Raw genomic sequence first — 17791 nt, 5'->3', positions numbered from 1 at the left:
GTAGAAAACTTTATAAATGATTCTGTACAAATATACACAGTGGACCCTCCATCCAGCTGGCCTTCCTTTCTTGGATGGCATCTGAATCGACAGTTCTTTCCCAGCAATGAGACATTGGCAATGAGAGAGATGGACAGACAGACAGAGACGAAGACAGACAAAGATAGACAGAACAAGGGAAGGAAAGAAGTGGCCCCAAAAGGAAAACATGAAACCAACTTCTTATATGAACTCGTTCTGTGACAGCACGAACATGAAGAAAGTATGGGCCATCGGTCCATGTCGGTCTGTACAAGAATTAGTCTTTGTATATATATAATATATATATGTATAATATTTATAGGTATATATACTTTGTGTATAGAAAAAAACAGCATAATTTACATAGAGAAAGCCTTTTTTTTGTTTGTTTACAACTGAGAATTTTCCTAAGGTCAATAACTTTGAGAGGAATCAACCAAATGAGTCATGCGGTAAGTGTGTAGAGTGGACCCCAGTGGAAGATCAAAGCTCGGGGAGGCAGAAACGAAAGGCTTAGGGTGGGACTTGACTGCCCAAGTGGGATGCTCTCAGCCTGGCCCAGCCATGGGCAAGGGCGCTCACCAGGTATGACCAGACTCATCTGGCCCCCGTGCCTACCTCTGGCTTCTGTCTTGGGGCCCTGGGGGCGGCTGGCCTTGCCAGAGGCTCTCCAGCTCCCTGAGGGTGAGCCTCGCCCTATGGATGCTGACCCCCACAGGAGTGGAGGGGGGTGTCCTTGTGAGATTTGGGCATCCCAGCCCATGTCTGTCAGGGCACCAACATCTAAGAAAACAGTTAACACCTATCATCTCTCTATTCCAGTCCTTCCGTTTTTTCAGGAAGATCCCCCTAGAGGTGGAATTACTGGGGAAGCTTCAGTTGGGTCATGGAGAAGAGAAACCACATTTACTGAGCACCTACAACTGTGCCAGGTATTGTGCGATGCTGCTGACATTCACGACGTTAGCTGCTCCCTCCAGCATCCTTGAGGGTTAGGGATATACGAAGCACTCGTAGGCTGCATGAAGCTAAGAAAATCCAAGGAATGTTTGGGGGAAGTGCTGGTGCTGAGAATTGATGGCGAGGTCATTATTCACAATCCAGCGTGGCTTACAAAATACACGTTGTCACAATGAAACAGGTGAGCAAGCCCTGTTAATTTACAGCAACACACACACACACACACACACACTCCTGGGAGTCCTGTGGTTGGCAAAGATACCATGTTCCCTATCCTTGAAGCTCTGACACATATTTATAGGGATAACGACACACACCATTCCATCACCAGGGTAGATGCATTTTCTCCCACACTTTCAGCTGCGCTGCAGACATGGCCTGTGGCCCACTAGGACCCCTAGGTCTTCTTCAGCCACTCTGCAACAAACCAATATTTCGCCCATCACACCTGTCACATCTAGTTGGGAGACCCTTAAAGTAGGGTATTTCCGTGTTCATGCCTGTGCTTCATTTCAACACCCCAGTGGCCTATGAACAGGGTGACATAAACTCTCCAGCAAAGAGGCCCTGGTGACACAGCGGAGGGAGGCTTCCTGGTGTGGCAAGACATATGCGTGGACCTCAGCGATCAGAGACACAGGTTGCAAGAGGAGGCAGAAGCAAAGACAGGGAGGACAATGCCTTAAAGAGAAGGGGTGAAGGCCAGTCCATCTACAGAAGTGATGCCCCTGAGTCCTACCCAATGAAGGGGCACTAAGAAACAGACACTGCCTGGAGACAGGAGGTACAGAGCCAGAGGCAGGGAGGCAAAGGGAGTCCTAGGCAGCCTAGGCCCTGGTCTGAGGCGGCAAGCGCAGGTCCACTTGGGACACCTCCTTCCTCAGCACAAGGCCAAGAGCCTGGACCAGGTATGACGGGGGGAGAAGCTGAGGACTCCATATCCGAGCCAGGGTACCTTCTGTTCAGGGATGAAATTTCCCAGGGTCTGGCACCACGGTTGGGGAAAGCAGGGGAAGGGCAGAGCTAGTTCCTAGGGGGCAGGCTTTCAATAAATTGAGATCTTGCCTCTGGGCCTGCACATGGGCTATTCCCTCCACCTGGCACACTGTTCCCTACCACTGACTCCCATGTGACTCAAACCTCAAGACAAGGTTCAGGAGTTCCCTCCTCTGAGGAGCTTCTCTTGAGGGCCCTTGCTGGGGCAGGGTGATCATCTGGAGCTTCAGAACCCCGTTACAACTTCTCTGTCTCCTCCTCTGGACTTAGGTCCCTGCAGGGAGGGGCCACCTCCTCACTTTCTCCAGGAACACAGGAAGCACTGGCTGAATATTTACTGGATGAGTGTATGAGATGAAGTCTTGGGGAATGAAGGGACACATGTTGCCTGATGCTGAGCTCTGCTGTATAGGCAGAGTGGCTGGGGACACGGGTTTTTGAAATACTGGGAAGACTTTCTTTGAGTCCTTCAACTGCTCAGTAGGAAGCATCTTAAACCCATCAAAGGGCCAGAAAGTAGGAGCTACAGTGATACTCAGGGACCACGACATGGAGCAACGCCTGTGGAATGTGAGCGTCTAGGCAGATTCGGGGAGCCCACAGTGGGTAAAGGCTACCAGCTGGATGACAGCTTGGGAAGGGGGCGTCAGAGAGGCCTGGGTGACATCACGCCTGACACTGTTCAGGCATCCAGCTCCAAGGCTTGGGGCTTTCTGAGGATTTATTCTGGACAGCAAGGTCAGGATGAATGGGCCAAGAAAGGGAAATGAAAATCTACTGCCTTCCCTGAGCTAGGGGGCACCGGGGCAGAGGAAAGACATGAGAGAGAGAGGAGGAAGAAGCTGGGAAAAGTCTTCAGGCATCTCACAGTTGTGCTCAGGCCAGGCCAAGGGCACCCACACTGGCTGTGCCCCCTCCACTAATGACCCAGCCTGACCCCCCACTGCCCAGCTGGCTGGGCATTTATAGGGGGGCTGAGCAGGACTCCGGGGGAGGCTGGTTGGGAGCGTGAGTGAGTGGGCACTGGGAGGGGCTTGGTGTGACAAGACAGGTACATTGGGGTAGTCTGGTATCTACACTGTAGCTACAGAGCGGTTACTTGAACTTACACGGGTTCATAGGCACCCATTTATTACTAGTAGTTGTAGCAACACAGAAAATCAACAGAGGGAAGTGGCTACAATCTTGGGGACCAATGCATGGCATTCACTGACAAGGACGCATTTAAACTGCCACTGCCCCAAGCCGGGCAGGGCTAGGGTGGGGAAAAGTCGACACCTTGGGGAATGGACCTCCAGTCTCAACTCAGCATCCTTCTTGGAAGGTGCTGGGCTGAGTGTCCCTGATTCCCAAAACAACTTTCCCAGCCCCAGTCCTTTGCGATGCCTGACTTCCTTGCACCCCCCATCCTGGGACTGTGGGAACCCCCCAGGATCTGATTGCAGGGGTAGAGCAGCATACCCCACCACCCACCTCCATCCCCAAATCAGTCACACGGCACGGCACTGAACAGCCCCCTCTTGTTCACACCATCCGTTTTATGACTCCGTTCCCACCAGAGACAGCCCTTATAACTCTCTTCCCCACAGTTAACTGGGGATTGGAAGGAGGGTGGGAGAGGCCCTCGGATGTCAGGGGACTCTCCTTCCTGGGGAGGACAGAGGGGACTTCCCTGAGTAGCCCCTGAGAGCAGCACTGGGGCTGCTGATGCAAGCGCTGAGATTTCCATTCAATAAGAGGATCTGCAACAGTAGAGGATGGGGCCGGCCACCATGGACGGAATGGAGGAGGATGCGGTGGGGAGAGCCGGGGCATCGGGTGCATGACCCGTGGGTCACTTCCTAGCCTGTGAGCTGGGATTTCAGACCTTGTCATGGTCATGTAGATGGTGACGGGCAAGTCAATTTCCTCTTCACCGAGGCAGCCTTCCAACCATTGAAGATGGCCTTTAAAACCCATTTCTGTGCCTTAGGTACTTCCTTCTTGCCTAGGCAGACTTCCAACCATTGAAGGTTGCCTTTAAAACCTATTTCCATGCCTTAGGTTTTCAAAGAGCCCCCTCCTTGGGTTTTCCCATTTCCCCTCCATCTGATTTCCCTTTTCTCTCATGAATGGCTGCAGAATGGCAGGAGGCTGAATGTGGGTCCTAGTGACGCGGCCAGAAGACAGTGTGCAAACGATGTCATGCCTCCGCTTAAAGCAGTGAAAATCAGATGGTGACGATGGAGCCCTTAAAAGCGCCAGTGCTTCCCCGCTGCCCTTCGAAGACCTTTAAGATGCTCCCCAGCCCGGGATGCTCCTACTCCCCAGCCCCCAGCCTGGTTCATCCACTGTCTACCCTGCTCATCCCCTCTCTGGTCTCCTGCCACACCTTGGCCCATGCCACACTTGTCTTCTTCTCGGGGTCTTTGTGTTTTGTGTTTCCTCTGCCTAGAATGGTGCTTTCAAATGGGCAAGGGAGGGTGATTCTATCCTCCTCCCCACCAGGGACATTTGCAATGTCTGGAGACATCGTTGGTTGTCTCAACTCAGGGGTGGCAGGAAAGTGAGGGTGCCACCAGCAGCTAGTGAGTGGAGGCCAGGGATGCTACTCAGCACACTCTAGCACACAGGATGCCCCACTCACAACACGAATTTCCTGGTCCCAAACATCCACAGTGTCGCGGCTGAGGGACCCTGACCTAGAGCGAGTGCCCCTTCCCTTCTCTTCCCTGAAATCTCATCTGAAATGTTACCTCCCGGCAAAGACCTTTGCCAATTGCTCCCTCAACTATATTCTCATCTCGCGTAACTGATCCTCTCGTGGTGGTGGTGGGTGGTTGGGGGCGGGGGAGGGATGGCACTATGTGAGTGGTAATTTATATATTTGTCATTGGCTGCCTTCTTGTCTACCTCCTCCACTAGGCTCTAAATTTCAGAAAGGGGAGAGACTTTATTTCCCTCAGCACTGAATGCCCAGGGTCTACCAGCATAGTAGATGCTCAATAAATAACCTGTCGCATACATGGCATGTGAAGAAAAAGCCCTATAGGATTCTGATCTGATCCGGCCCTTGTCATCCGTGTGGGGGTGCAAAAAGTCCGTCTCCCCGCTGGGCCAGCCCGTCGCTCCCTCCTTCACAACAGGCTTCTCTGTCTCTTATTGTCTTTCTGTTGTTGCTTGCTGCTATCCTGGCACCAGTCTCTCCAAAATTCTCACTCTAAGCGCTGGAGGTCAGGGTATTTTTAAACTACAAGAACTAGCCAAGCTGGTCTTTTTTTTTTTTTTTTTCCTTAAGTGGTGGGAAAGAAAAACTAAGATTTGTTTTTAATCATTAGACTTTCAAATCTAAGAAGGCAGGATGCAAATAGCACGTTGGCATAAACAATGACTGCCCGCTCAATGGAGGGAGGGAACTGTTCTTCTGAGCTAATTTAAGCTAAATACATGGCAGCTATTTTTCATCTCTACTATTGTGTAACTTTCTCCTCGGCTCATGGTCCGGGGGAGATGTTATCTGGCAGGAGGCAGTGGTGGTAAAGGATAAGGGGAGAAAGGAAAGGAAGAAAAGCAGCATACAGAAAGTACTCTCAGCCACCAAGCTGGTTACTAAAGACATTTCAAAAGCTCAAAGATAGAGCTGTTGGTCCACTAGGATTCCAGGGAATTTTATCTGGGTGAAAACTTGATTTTGAGCCTTCCACAGAGTGAAACAACCAAAAAACAACTGCAATTAGATTTCCGTTCTGCCTCTCTACAGGCAGCATTCCATATCTCAGAGACATCCAGATTGAACCACAGAAACTTATAAACTGCCTCAAGTGAAGAAACCCACCCACTCACATACACACCATATTTTCGTAAGGTCCAGGAGATTAAACCAGTCCATCCTAAAGGAAATCAACCCTGAATATTCACTGGAAGGACGGATGCTGAAGTTGAAACTCCAATACTCTGGCCACCTGATGTGAAGAGCTGACTCATTGGAAAAGACCCTGATGCTGGGAAAGATTGAGGGCAGGAGGAGAAGGGGCAGCAGAGGATGACATGGTTGATGGCATCACTGACTCGATGGACATGAGTTTGAGCAAGCTCTGGGGGATGGAAGAGGACAGGTTAGCCCAGCGTGCCGCAGTCCATGGGGTCGCAAAGAGTCAGACATGACTGAGCGACTGAACAACAGTGGGGCCTTCCAGCCCAGTGGGTATGAGGTCTTGAGGGGAAGCCATTCCCAGGAGGTTAAATGATTTATCTTCAAGCAAACACATTATCAAATAGGATCATATTCAAGGTCTTAGGATAGAATCTTTCTTTCTGCATTTTAAGCTACTTGACTGCAAATAAAGCCCATTGAGCCCACCAGCAACAGCCAAGACAGTTTCTGGAAATTTCTGGGGCCTTAGTTCTAAATCTGCCTCTAAGAAGGGCCCTGGCTTGGGAGAGTTCACCTTCCATGCTCTGGGTCCAAGTTCCTTCTCCTGTATAAGGAGGGGAGGCATGATATAAGGCTGGCTACTTGTGTCCACATGAAGTAGGAAGGCATGCTGTGATTGTAGCAGTATCTGCCACTAGTACGGGAGGTGCAGTGGTGGCAGAAAGGTCACGTATTTGTACCCTCTGGATCAGGTCGTCCTTCTGGATCTTCTAGATATAGATCATTGTAGACCTTTGCTGCAATGACCAGGCTGAGGTACAATTTCAGGTCTGGACCTAGCTGGCCTCTGTGAGGGCATGCTGCCCTCCGCTATTTCTGCACTGGTCTCTGAGCCATAGTGTGTGGGGAGTCGCCGGCACGCAGCACATCTGACCGTCCGTGGGAAGACACGACCAGCCAGGGTTTTCCTTCGTGGGGCCCTTGTGTGTGGAATCACTGTCCTCGTGCATGGAACCAGGCTCTTCCCTCAGCAGGCCTGGGGAGGGAATGCGAGGTGGCAGGGGCAGATTCAAGTTTTCTGGGGCTCAGAATAGCCGCTGGCCACTCTCCAGCTGCACCCCGCTGCGCAGTGCATCTTGTTCAGCTTCCAGGTTCATCGTCTTCACAGAGCCAGCCTCCAGGGGAGGTGGGGCTGATCTCCGTCTCCTAGCTCCTAGCAGGCGACGGCTAAATGCTGGGGGTCAGTTGTTCTCTTCTGTGGGCTGGCACTGGCTCTCAGAACACCGTGCAGGACATCAAGTCGAATTCACAGAGTTTGACTTTACTGGGGATTCAGAAACCAGCTGGGGAAGCTTGGAAAGAACAGCCTGTTGTCAGTCTTTTAGAGATTTAGCTACAAGGTAGTGTCTTCAAAGCTCTGATAAGCCCTGCAATCAACAACTCGGCTCAGTCTTGTCCTGCCTAAGCATTTCCAATGCGTGTTTGTCTCGAACCCTTCCAGCGATGCAACATTCATCTAATCTGCCGTGGAATTAAAGGCCTATGTGACGTACCTGGTAAACTGGGTCAATCTGGCTCAGGCAAGCTCCGGACAAAGCCCATTTCCTCCAGCTTGGCCCTCGACAGAGGGATAGTGGCCATCTCAACCCCAGGGCGACAAATCCTTCGTATTCTTGGTGTTAGGAAAAGGGGCTGGAGGATGCTAGTGTTCAGCATGACCCAGTGGGAGGGTGGGGGACTCACTGCTGAGCCTCCCAAGACAGAGGACCACAGTTCAATGTTCAGAGTGGTTAGGAGGGAGGGGGACTCACTGCTGAGCCTCCCAAGACAGAGGACCACAGTTCAATGTTCAGAGTGGTACAGCAAGAGGGCTGGGCTGAAGGTGTAGGCTGCTCAGTGCAGAGGTGTTGAAGAAACTTGGGAGTGGCTTTGCCAACCCAAAAACACATTTCCTGGAAATGTGCAGCTCCTGGCAGCCTGTCAGTCTGGGAGTGTAAGTGGGAGCTTCCATGCAAACTCCCAGAAGGGTCCCCACCCTCGCCTGAATCCTCTCCTTCTCAAGGTTAAAAGCTACAGGTAACACCAGGAGCGGGGCCTGTCACGCCCCAACAGACAGCCGGCATCTACTGCTCAAGGTGGTGGTGGGCTCCTGGGAAGGAACGAGCCCAGAGAACCACGTCACAGGCTGGTTTATGTCTGAGTCCCACCACTTCTCTGCCTGTGAAATGTGGGTGACGGTACTCGCCTCCGAGGGCCATCCTGTCAGGGGGATTCAGAGAGCCTGGCACACAAGGGCTCGGTGAAAAGCGGCTGTTAGAGATGCGTCATTACTCTGCACCCCAGGACTTAGGCACCTGCAACATCGGCCCCAGCAAGTCTCTTTGTGAGTCACCACCACTGAATCTGGCATATTCATTCGGGGTGATGTGGAATCCACAGTACAGGGCCAGGGTGTGGGGAATCCCATTACCAGCCGGCCCTGCCAGTGGACTCTCCTGGCTGCAGGGAAGGACATGCGGTCCCCTGTCTCATGCACTGACCCCCTCCAGCCCCCAGCCCCCCACATTCAGCAAGCATTTACTGAGTGCCTATGATGTACCAGGTGTTATGCTGGTGGCAGTGTGTAGGTAAGTTGAGAAAGTTGGGGAAGCTTAAAGGTCTCCTACCAACTTCGTGCCCCAGCTGGTAGACAGGAAGGGCATGGATGGCATGCCCTTGAGAGGGGAGTCAGTGACTTGGGGTGATAATCAGGAGCAGCGGCTGGAGAGGAATGGGGCTGCCCAGGAAGAACCTGCCAGACACAAGGCTTTCATATTCCAGGGCTCCAGGCTGACCCTGGCCGCGTCTCACCCCCCTTGGAGGTCAGGACTACTCTTACAGGCGTGTGCAGGTGAGGGCTGGGCTGGGGCTGGGGGCTGGTGAGGTGAAGCTGGGGGCCCAGGGAGAGTGTCCGCCTGAGTTTGCTCAAAACCTTCCTCAGTCCACACGCAAAGCTGAAAGAGGACACAGCAAATGCATGCACTGAGGTCTGTTCCTTTGTTGCTGAGAGAGAACATCAACAGAAGCCATCATGACGTCACCACCACCCTTTCGGACTGGGCTGAAGAGCATTCAATGGTCAAGTGACTGTCCTGCTACACGTGGGCTGCCCATCCTCATCCATAGAATTGAAATATGGGACTACTGGACCCCAGTGATGGAGTGTGGGAGGCAGGGGGCAGGTTTGATAAAAGTGGCAGCAGTGGGCTGACCCTTGTGGCCCAGAGGTCTGGGGAATCTATCTCTGGGGGTCTGCTACGGAAGAACAAAAGTGACCACCCAAGGCACAACCGAAAGCTTCTTGGAGGATGTCAGGGGTTTTGAAATGAGCCCCTCACCCGAAAAAAGATACATTCAAGTCCTAACCCCGACTACCTCAGAAGGTGACCTTATTTGGAAAGAGGGTCACTGCGGATGTCATTGGTTAAGATAAAGTTGAACTTGAGTAGGATGGATCCTAGTCCAACATGACTGGCGTGTCCTTAGGAGAAGATGCTGGGAGATGACAGACACACACAAGGAGAAGGCCGTGTGACGACAGAGGCAGAGGTTGGAGGGATGAAGCCACAAGCCAAGGAAGGCCCAAACTGCCAGAAACCAAGGGGAGTAAAGAGGCGGCCGGGAAGGACTCCTTAAGAACTCCTTTATGCGTTCCAGGGGAACTGTGGTCCTGCCAGCCCTTGATTCTAGACCTCTAGCCTTCAGAACTGGGAACATCAATTCCTGCTCTTTGCACTTTGCTCCAGCAGCCCTAGCCAACTTGTACAGAGGGGGCAAGGGGCTTGAGTGCATCAGTGGCATATTTGAAACAAGACTGGCCCTAAGGGGATGGCTGGGTAAAAAGGCCGGTGAAGGATGAGGACAGGGCGGGCAAATTTAGGAACTCAAGGTTGAGAACAAGCATGGAAAAGCCAGCCAAGGATGGGAGTTTTGCCTCCAAAGGCCCCCAAGTCAGAGTCCTTGAAATCCCAAGGGTCCTTGTGAGGGACTGAATTATGTACACACTGCCCTCCCCCAACTCATACATTGAAGCTCTACCCTCCACTGTGGCTGTTTGGAGAGAGGGTCCTTAAAGAGGTAATTAAGGTCAAACTGGGTCGTAAGGGCAGGACGGTAGTGTGATGTGACTGGTGTCCTTAGAAGAGACAGATGCCAGGCACGTTTGCGCCCAGAGAAAAGGCCACGTGAAGACAGAGTGGGAGGCTGACTGTCTCCAAGCCAAGGAGAGAGGCCTCAGAAGAAACCAACCCTGACACCTTGATCTTGAACTTCCAGCCTCCAGAACTGTGAGCCAATGTGTTTCTGTTGTTGAAGATTCCCAGGCTAAGGTATTTTGCAATGGCAGCCCGAGCAGACTGGACGAAAGCAGGAGCCCTCCTAAGGTAGGGCCTGAATTCCCCTCCAGATTCTGCCCACAAAGTGGTCTCCATGTCCGCATACCTCTCCCAGGATGGGGAGCTTTCTACCTCCCAGAGCGAGCCGTTGGAAAGTCCTTCCCCTGCTAGGATATGTTCTTGGCCCTGTGACTCCCATCCCAGCTCCTGCTTCCCCCAGCTGGGAGCCATGTGCAAGCTGGTTTTTCCTTCCTTCTGACAGTTGCCTAGATCAAAGGTTAGGAAAAGTCTTCAGTGAAGGGCAAGACGGTAAATATTTTCAGCTTGAAGGGCCACCCTGTCTCCGTTACAAGTAGTAGTGGCACAAATGAAACTGTGGCCTGTATGTAAATGAGTGGGTGTGGCTATGCACCAACCACCTTTGTTTATTCACACTGATATTTGAATTTCGTAGGGTTTTCACATACTATGAAACCTTCTCTTTTTTTTTCCCCCCCTCCAGTTAAACACTGTACAAACCATCTGATGAGCTGGATACAGTCTATTCTGCCTACTCTAAGTCTAGAGTTTTAAACATAGTGACTGGGCCTCAGTGCATATCACTTCTTTCCTGTCCCTTAGCCAATCACAAAAACAGCAAGAGATGTGGGGTGGGGCAGGATGTGTGCAGCGGGAGGTGGAAATGGGACAGACCAGGGTTTCCCAGATACAGGAATCTAGTCTCCAGATAGCAATCCAAAGCTTCTATTGGCAAAGAATCCAAGATAGAAATATAGAGAGAGTTGGGGGACTCCATGGCAAGATAAGAGTTTTCTTTTTGACCAGCAAAAGGAAAACCAGGACAAAACAATTAAGTGCAGACTCTGATCTCCAGTCCACTCTGGGAATGGTGATATGTGGAGATGGCCCCACATAAGGTCAAGGAAGTTTCCCTCCAAGGGGATTCCCCCCCAGCCCCGTTTTATGAAAGACCTGTGGCCAGGAAGAGCCAGGTGGAATTCAGTGTGCAAATCCACCCACCCTGCAAAAAAGGCAGAGTCATGACTCACTAGTGAATCTTTACCCCATGGACTGGTCCCTTCTGGAAGCCAGTGTGTGTGAGCGTTTGCTGAAAGTGAGGCAGAGACAGAAGCAACTGGCAGTTGGGTGCTGGGCACGTGTGTGCAGCTGTGGTGGGACGTGTGCACACGTTCTGTGTCATGTAAATTCTGCAGAGTGAGCCAATGGTGGGTCTGGCAACTATGATTTAAATGCACACACCCCTTTTCCTTCCTTGCAGAAGATGAATGAACATGACTTCCTCCCAGTGCTTCAATGAATGAAGATGGAGGTCAGCAGGGGAAGCAGCAGGTTGGTTCTTTCTGTGAAAGCTGGCTTCTAAACAATTCAGGGCGGTGAAGCCAGAGGAAGGTAACAGGGAGAGGCTGGACTAGTTACAGTGGAGAATGATGAGGGAGGGAGCCAAGTGAAGATCCGGGAAAAGCGGGAGGAGGTGAGAGCAGGTGACATGGGACCCAGTTCTGCAGGCAGAGGAGCTGTAAAGGCGCAGGGGGCTTCTCCCTGGTCTCTCAGGCCCTGTCTTTAATCTCAAGCTGATGCTCGTGAACAAATGGAAAAATTAACCTGTGGAGATGCCGCTGGGCCCTGCCAAAGGCTCTGGGTGGCGTGTTAGTTTAATTTTGGAAACAACAGCAACCAGAGGTTCTGATGAGCATTTTGGCTTTAGGCAGCTGACCCTGACTGCTCCTCCCCTTCCCCATTTCCTTCCCCTGCACAGAGGTCCCTGTTAAAGACTGGGGTCCAGGGACCCAAGAAGTCTGATTGGGCTAAAGAGATGCAAGACTCTCAGAAGGCTCAAGCGGAGGTCTGGGGGCACGTCTGCTGGGGGACCTGCCTGGACAGGGAGGCAGCCACTGACAAGAGCTGCCTGCAGCAACATCAGAGCAGCTGGGGCTTGTGCAAACATGTATAAATGGCTCTAGGACACATAAAAGATGGCCCGAGGGCCACAGCGACAGATGCTCCCAGAAAAGGAACATTCGGGAATGGCCCATGCGAGGGCCTGGAGTCTCTGGTCCCAGGTGGCTGGGAGCACTGGGAAGGTGATCAGGAAGGCCTTTGGGGAGGCACAGGGCTCCTCCTCGGCCTGGGTCTTGGGAAGTATGACTGGTCTCATCATTTTCCCCAGTTTGGAAGCAGGCTTGGCCCCCAGAGAATGAGCCTGTCTGAGGGCTACCCAGAGTGGGAAAGATCCCCATTTCTCTGGTTGGATGTTGAGTCTAAGCCTAAGTTGGGTTTTTGAAGTCTAAGGTCCCCTCTCTGGGAGGGAGATGTCTGGATGAGGTGGCGATCAGAATAAACCAAGCCCGGGCAGTCCCCAGGAAGTTCGGCAGGACTGTGGGCCGACCCTGGGCCTCCTGCCTAATGCCCAGCTGTCCTGCTAGTACCTTACTGGAGGACAGAGTTCCTCCTGATGCCAGGTCAGGTGAGTGGGGTGCAGGGTTTAGGGAACGAAAGACATTCCCTTGTAACGTAAGGAACATAAGACAGAGGCTCTCCTTATCACTCTGCACCTAACTTGCTCCCAGCGACCTCCACGTAGAACACTGGACCCCAGTGTGGTCAGAAAAAGCAGCTGGTCCAGGTGGGGAGGGGGCAAGAGATGGGAGGTGGGGGAACCGAGTGTGCCAAGACATCGGATGGGGAAGCCACTCTGGGGCTCGGCACCGACTGGAGCCCAGGACACAAAGCCCTGAACAGCCGCCTTCCTCGCCTCCCCAAGGACTTCTTAAGGGCAAAGCGGTGCGGGTGGGGGAGGGATCACTGGCAAACAGGATGCCATGCACACGCCATACAACCTGTCACATACACACACATAACCTAGCAACCCGTATCTGTCATCGTGGTGGACAAACTTAGCTGGTGTGAGTGCCAGAGCAGAGGGAGGGAAAAAGAACGTCCTAGAACGTGTCCCTCCCAGAGCCCCATTTCCTAAGGCTCAGACTTCAGAGGGTGTCATGGATAAAGGTGGGCTGGAAGGAACCCCCCTGAAGTCATCCTGGCCAGGGAGCCACTGTGCTTTCCAAATGGTGGTGGTGGGGGGCAGCGAGGAAAAAAGGGATGAGGCTGTCACAGAACAGGAGAAGGCGGCAGAAAGAGGGCAGCGTACCCCAGAGAGACCCAGAGGGCAGAAGCCATGCACTTCGGAACGAGACGCCAAAGTACTCAAACCCTGATGGGCTTGGGTGGAGCCTCTGAGAACAGACGCTTGCAAAGGAACAGCTGAGCCCCCCGCCCAGATCTCAGCCCTGTAGCCTCCACTAAGCAGGTGCTCAGCTTTGCAGCCCTCTCACCATCTTTGCAGAGAGCACAGCCGAAACCCCCCACGAAGACACCGAAAGAGCTGGGGGTGGGGTGCCCTGCTCTGGACCCGGGCAGCCTGACTCCTGTTGTCAAGAGGAGTTGAGAGCAGATGGCATCGTGCACGTAGACACACACGCACACACAGGCCCTGTGAGCCTGCCCGCGTGGGCCCCCTGCCCTTGTCTCCATGGCCCAGTGGCTCCGCATCCAGCCCGTCGTTCTCTTGTCTACACCGTCCCCCGGGGCTCACTGATCAACTCCGTGTCCCCCTAGCCGGTCCCGCAAAGTCCTGGCAGGGGGTCCCTGCCCTTGCCCGAGCGAAGGCGCGAGTCTGGGTGCAGGGAAGCCGCCGGGCTCAGTCGTGCAGCGCTCCCAGGCCGGCCGGGGTCGGTACCCTCTGATGGTGAGCCTCTGGCCTCCTGAACTGGCAGAGGGCAGAGCGGGGGAGGAGAGGTGGCTCGGGAGCTGAGGCAGCTGAGCGCTGTCCCCTTGGTTCAGCGGTCACAGCCTGGAGCACAGAGAGAAGGGAGAGAGTGGCAAGAGGTCGCATGGGTATGACAACACCATCTCTTGCGAATCAGCGCCTGTCGGAGGGCGGGTGGTCTGAGATGAGTGGTTCCCACGCTCTGCAAGGAAAGGCGGTGGTCCTACGGGGCCCTGGGCTCGGGGCTGAGTGCCGCACATACCTGACCTCACTTAAACCTGAGGACGGTCCACAAGAAAGGCACATTGCACCCCTTTTACAGATGTGAAAACTGAGGCTCAGAGAGGTTAGGTGTTTTGCCCAAGGGTGCACAGCCAGCAAGTAGCAGGCTCTCCTCACTGGAGCAAGCGGCCTCTGGACTTGGGATGGTTACCCAGGTGTGGCTGGGTTGAGGCCACATGGAGCTGCTGAGAATGCTCGGTGGGGGATGGAGATGCGGGAGGAGGAGGGGAGACCAGAGCCACATCACAGACCCCCAGCTCTGAGTGGAGGCTCTGCTGACTGCTGCTGAGCCTTGACCTGGGCTGTTGGGGCCAGAATTTATGCCCACTCTCCCTGAATGGTTTTAGAAAGAGACCCAGAAAGTACACAGGCAGTCTGCCTAGAAAGCAGTGAAGTGGAGGGATCAAGGTCCAGACCAAGCTGGGTTCCAATACTTGCTCTGCCCCTTACTTGCTGTGTGACCTGGGAATAGGCACTTAATCTCTTGGGCACTCCTCTGGGGTTACCAGATTACCTCTTGGTGAAGGGGTGGGGGTTCTGAGGATTCAGCGAGATGATGCAGATAGAATGCTTGACACAGCACCTTTCACACATATGTGCTTAATAAATGATGCCCAGATGATGGAGATGGTGCTGGTGGTTGAGGTGATGAAAAAAGAACTGGAAGCAGGGACTTGAACAAATGCTCATACACCAAAGTTCACAGCGATGCCATTCGCAATAGCCCCAAAGCACATACAAACCAAGTGTCCAGCAACAGATTAATGGACAAAAAACTGTGGTATATATGCACAATGGAATATCATTCAGCCATGAAAAAGAATGACGGTCTAATATATGCTACAACAGAGGTCCCCAACCCCTGGGTCACAGACTGGTACTGGTCTGTGGCCTGTTAGGAACCATGCCACACAGCAGGAGATGAGTGGCAGGTGAGCAAGTGAAGCTACTCTGTATTTACAGCTGCTCCCTCTTGTTTGCATTACCGCCTGAGCTCCACCTCCTATCAGATCAGAGGCAGCATTAGATTCTCATAGGAGCATGGACCCTGCTGTGAACTGGGCATGCGAGGGATCTAGGTTGCATGCGTCTTATGAGAATCATCCCCAAACCATCCTCCATGGTCTGTGGAAAACACTGTCTCCCACAAAGCCAGTCCCTGGTGCCAAAAGGGTGGGGACCACTGTGCTAAATGTGGATAAAACATGAAAACATGCAGAGGAAAAGAAGCCAAATACAAAAGGGCAAATATTGTACGCATTGGCTAAATGGAGTCTCTAGAACAGGTACATTCATAGAGACAGAACACAGATGAAAGATTAGGGGTTAGGGAGAGAAGGGATTAACTGCTGTTGTTTTTTTCTCCTAAGTCTTTGAAATTTTGTGTGCATTTTATACTCAGAGCACATTTCAATCTAGATTCACCCCATTTTGACTGTTCAATAGCCCCATACAGTATGTGGCTGTTATTGGACAAAACAGGTCTGAAGGGGGGGCGTGGTCCATGGACCAGCAGCATCAACATCACCTTGGAGTTTGTTAAAAATGCAAGATCTCGGGCCCCACCCCAGACCTAACAGAATGAAAATTTGCATTTTAACAAAGCCCCTGGGTAATATGAATGAGTATTAAATTTTGAGATGCGTTGCTCTGGAACACAGGCTTGCCCGTCTTGCCTTCAACTTGCCGTGTGCAAGGATTCTAGAAATGCCAGCTCCTCTGGCATCTGAGCCATGGAAGGGCCCACCCAAGATCCCAGGGGTGAGTTTTGAGTTAGCTGCTGACCTCCTTGGGACATGTCGGCTGCAGCTGAGACCTCTTGATTGGTCCCTTCTGCAGATTACAAAGCCCTAGATAGGGCCCAGATCCTGGGCCTACTTTAGTCAAGCGCTCCCCCAATCCACTGCAACCCAGGTAGTTTTTGGAAGGACCACACCATTGGAGTAACCATCTAGAAAAGCCAGGTGAGTGTGAGTGAGGAATCTGTAGGGGCTGAGGTTGTGGGGAGAGCAAATTTGAAATTATAGAACTGGAGCCTGACCTGTGTCCCCAGTTCCATCACCAACACTCCATGCAGATGTGGGTGAGCTGCTGAATGTCTCTGTGGGCCACAGTATCTCCATGTGTAAAAGGAGTTAGACCAAATCTGGAATGGCCAGGAAAGGCATCAATGTGCTGATTCTAAGTAACTGCTGATGAGTATCACTGAGTGATGGCAAATGTGTGGTGAGAGATTAGTCATGCCTGCCATCAGTACAGGAACAGGGCGGAGACAACTCATACATGTTTATCATCCATGAAATAGGTACTCCTCAGGACTTTTGTACATTGATGAATAGCTGACATGTAGGGCTTGGTGGGTTCAGGGTACCACTTCACCATGTGATGCTCAGATTCACTGGGGTGTCAACCTTCATCAGGAAGGGATGGGGAATGAGATAGCCATGGTAGTCACTGGGATCTGTGCCCTGTGTGGACACCTCTAGGACCCAGATTCCAGAGGAGACTCCCCTGAACAGAAACGCACTGGGGAAGGGTGTTGTGTACGGGAGGGAGGTGGGTACACGGAAAGGAGAAAGTTGGCAGAGGAGTTTGGAGTGGGAGCAAAAAGGTGACAAAAGCCACAGGAGAGAGGGCAGTGGGAAGAGATGCTAAGGGGGAAGGAACACTTACTCTGCAGACTTCCAGAAATGTCCAGGGTGAGACAGGCGGCGGTTTCGCTTTGGCAGTTTCTCCAGCATGTCCATGAGTTTGGTGAAGGTAGGTCTCTCTTCCTGTTCAAAGGCCCAGCAGAAGAGAAGAATGTCCTAAAAGGAACCAACGTGGTGATTTAATGTAAATAGTAACTGCTGATTACTCCTTGGCATCTCATTGGATTTGTCTATCCATTTGTTCCACTTTCAGATTCCACGATCATCCATCCGTCCATCATGCACTCACCTATTGTGCATTTATCCATTTATCCATCTCAATTCGTGTATTTTACATTTCATCTATCATCCAGCCATGCATTATTTATCCATGTATCATCCATTATTTTACTTATCCACTTTTTGAGCCTATATAGCAAACTAGGTAAATCCTATTATAGAGAATATGGGATGCACTGAAATTAATAGTGCTCCCCAAGGAGTCTCTTGACAGTTTTCTCAAAAGGGAGGAGGAAGATCCTGAGGCTTCTATCCACATCTAATACTATAACTGCCTCTGAAAGTCTCAGAGGGGAAAATTACTCTACCAGTGATCACCTCACATGAGAAAGGAAATCTAGAGACAGGTAATCCTTAAAAAACATACCAGATAATTACACGTTCCCTGATTCATCTATTTTCTGATCAACAGAGGATTCTTCCTGATGTGTTTCAGAGGTTGATTATTAATTTATACTCGGGCTTCTGTGTTTTTGTGTATCTTGTTCTGAGTTGGATGATGCCGTAAACTTTTTATGTACATTTAAATAAAATTAGAATAATTGATACTGGTGATAGTTTAATGTATATTTTTAAAAAATAACAGAAA

General features: G+C 51.8%; 1 protein-coding gene across 1 annotated transcript in view; it reads right to left on the bottom strand.

Annotated features, from left to right (window-relative positions):
* Positions 1–16351: 16351 nt before the first annotated feature.
* KSR2 (kinase suppressor of ras 2) overlaps positions 16352–17791 on the bottom strand; it is a 348927-nt gene continuing 347487 nt past the window's right edge. Inside the window, exon 18 of the mRNA XM_040251625.1 lies at positions 16352–17079. Within this exon, the coding sequence (XP_040107559.1) occupies positions 16942–17079 (138 nt within the window). The 3' untranslated portion in view covers positions 16352–16941. The remainder of the gene's footprint in view (positions 17080–17791) is intronic.

Source organism: Oryx dammah, unplaced genomic scaffold (assembly GCF_014754425.2).
Source record: "Oryx dammah isolate SB20612 unplaced genomic scaffold, SCBI_Odam_1.1 HiC_scaffold_12, whole genome shotgun sequence".
NCBI lineage: Eukaryota > Metazoa > Chordata > Mammalia > Artiodactyla > Bovidae > Oryx > Oryx dammah.
This window is presented reverse-complemented; position numbering and strand designations above follow the sequence as displayed.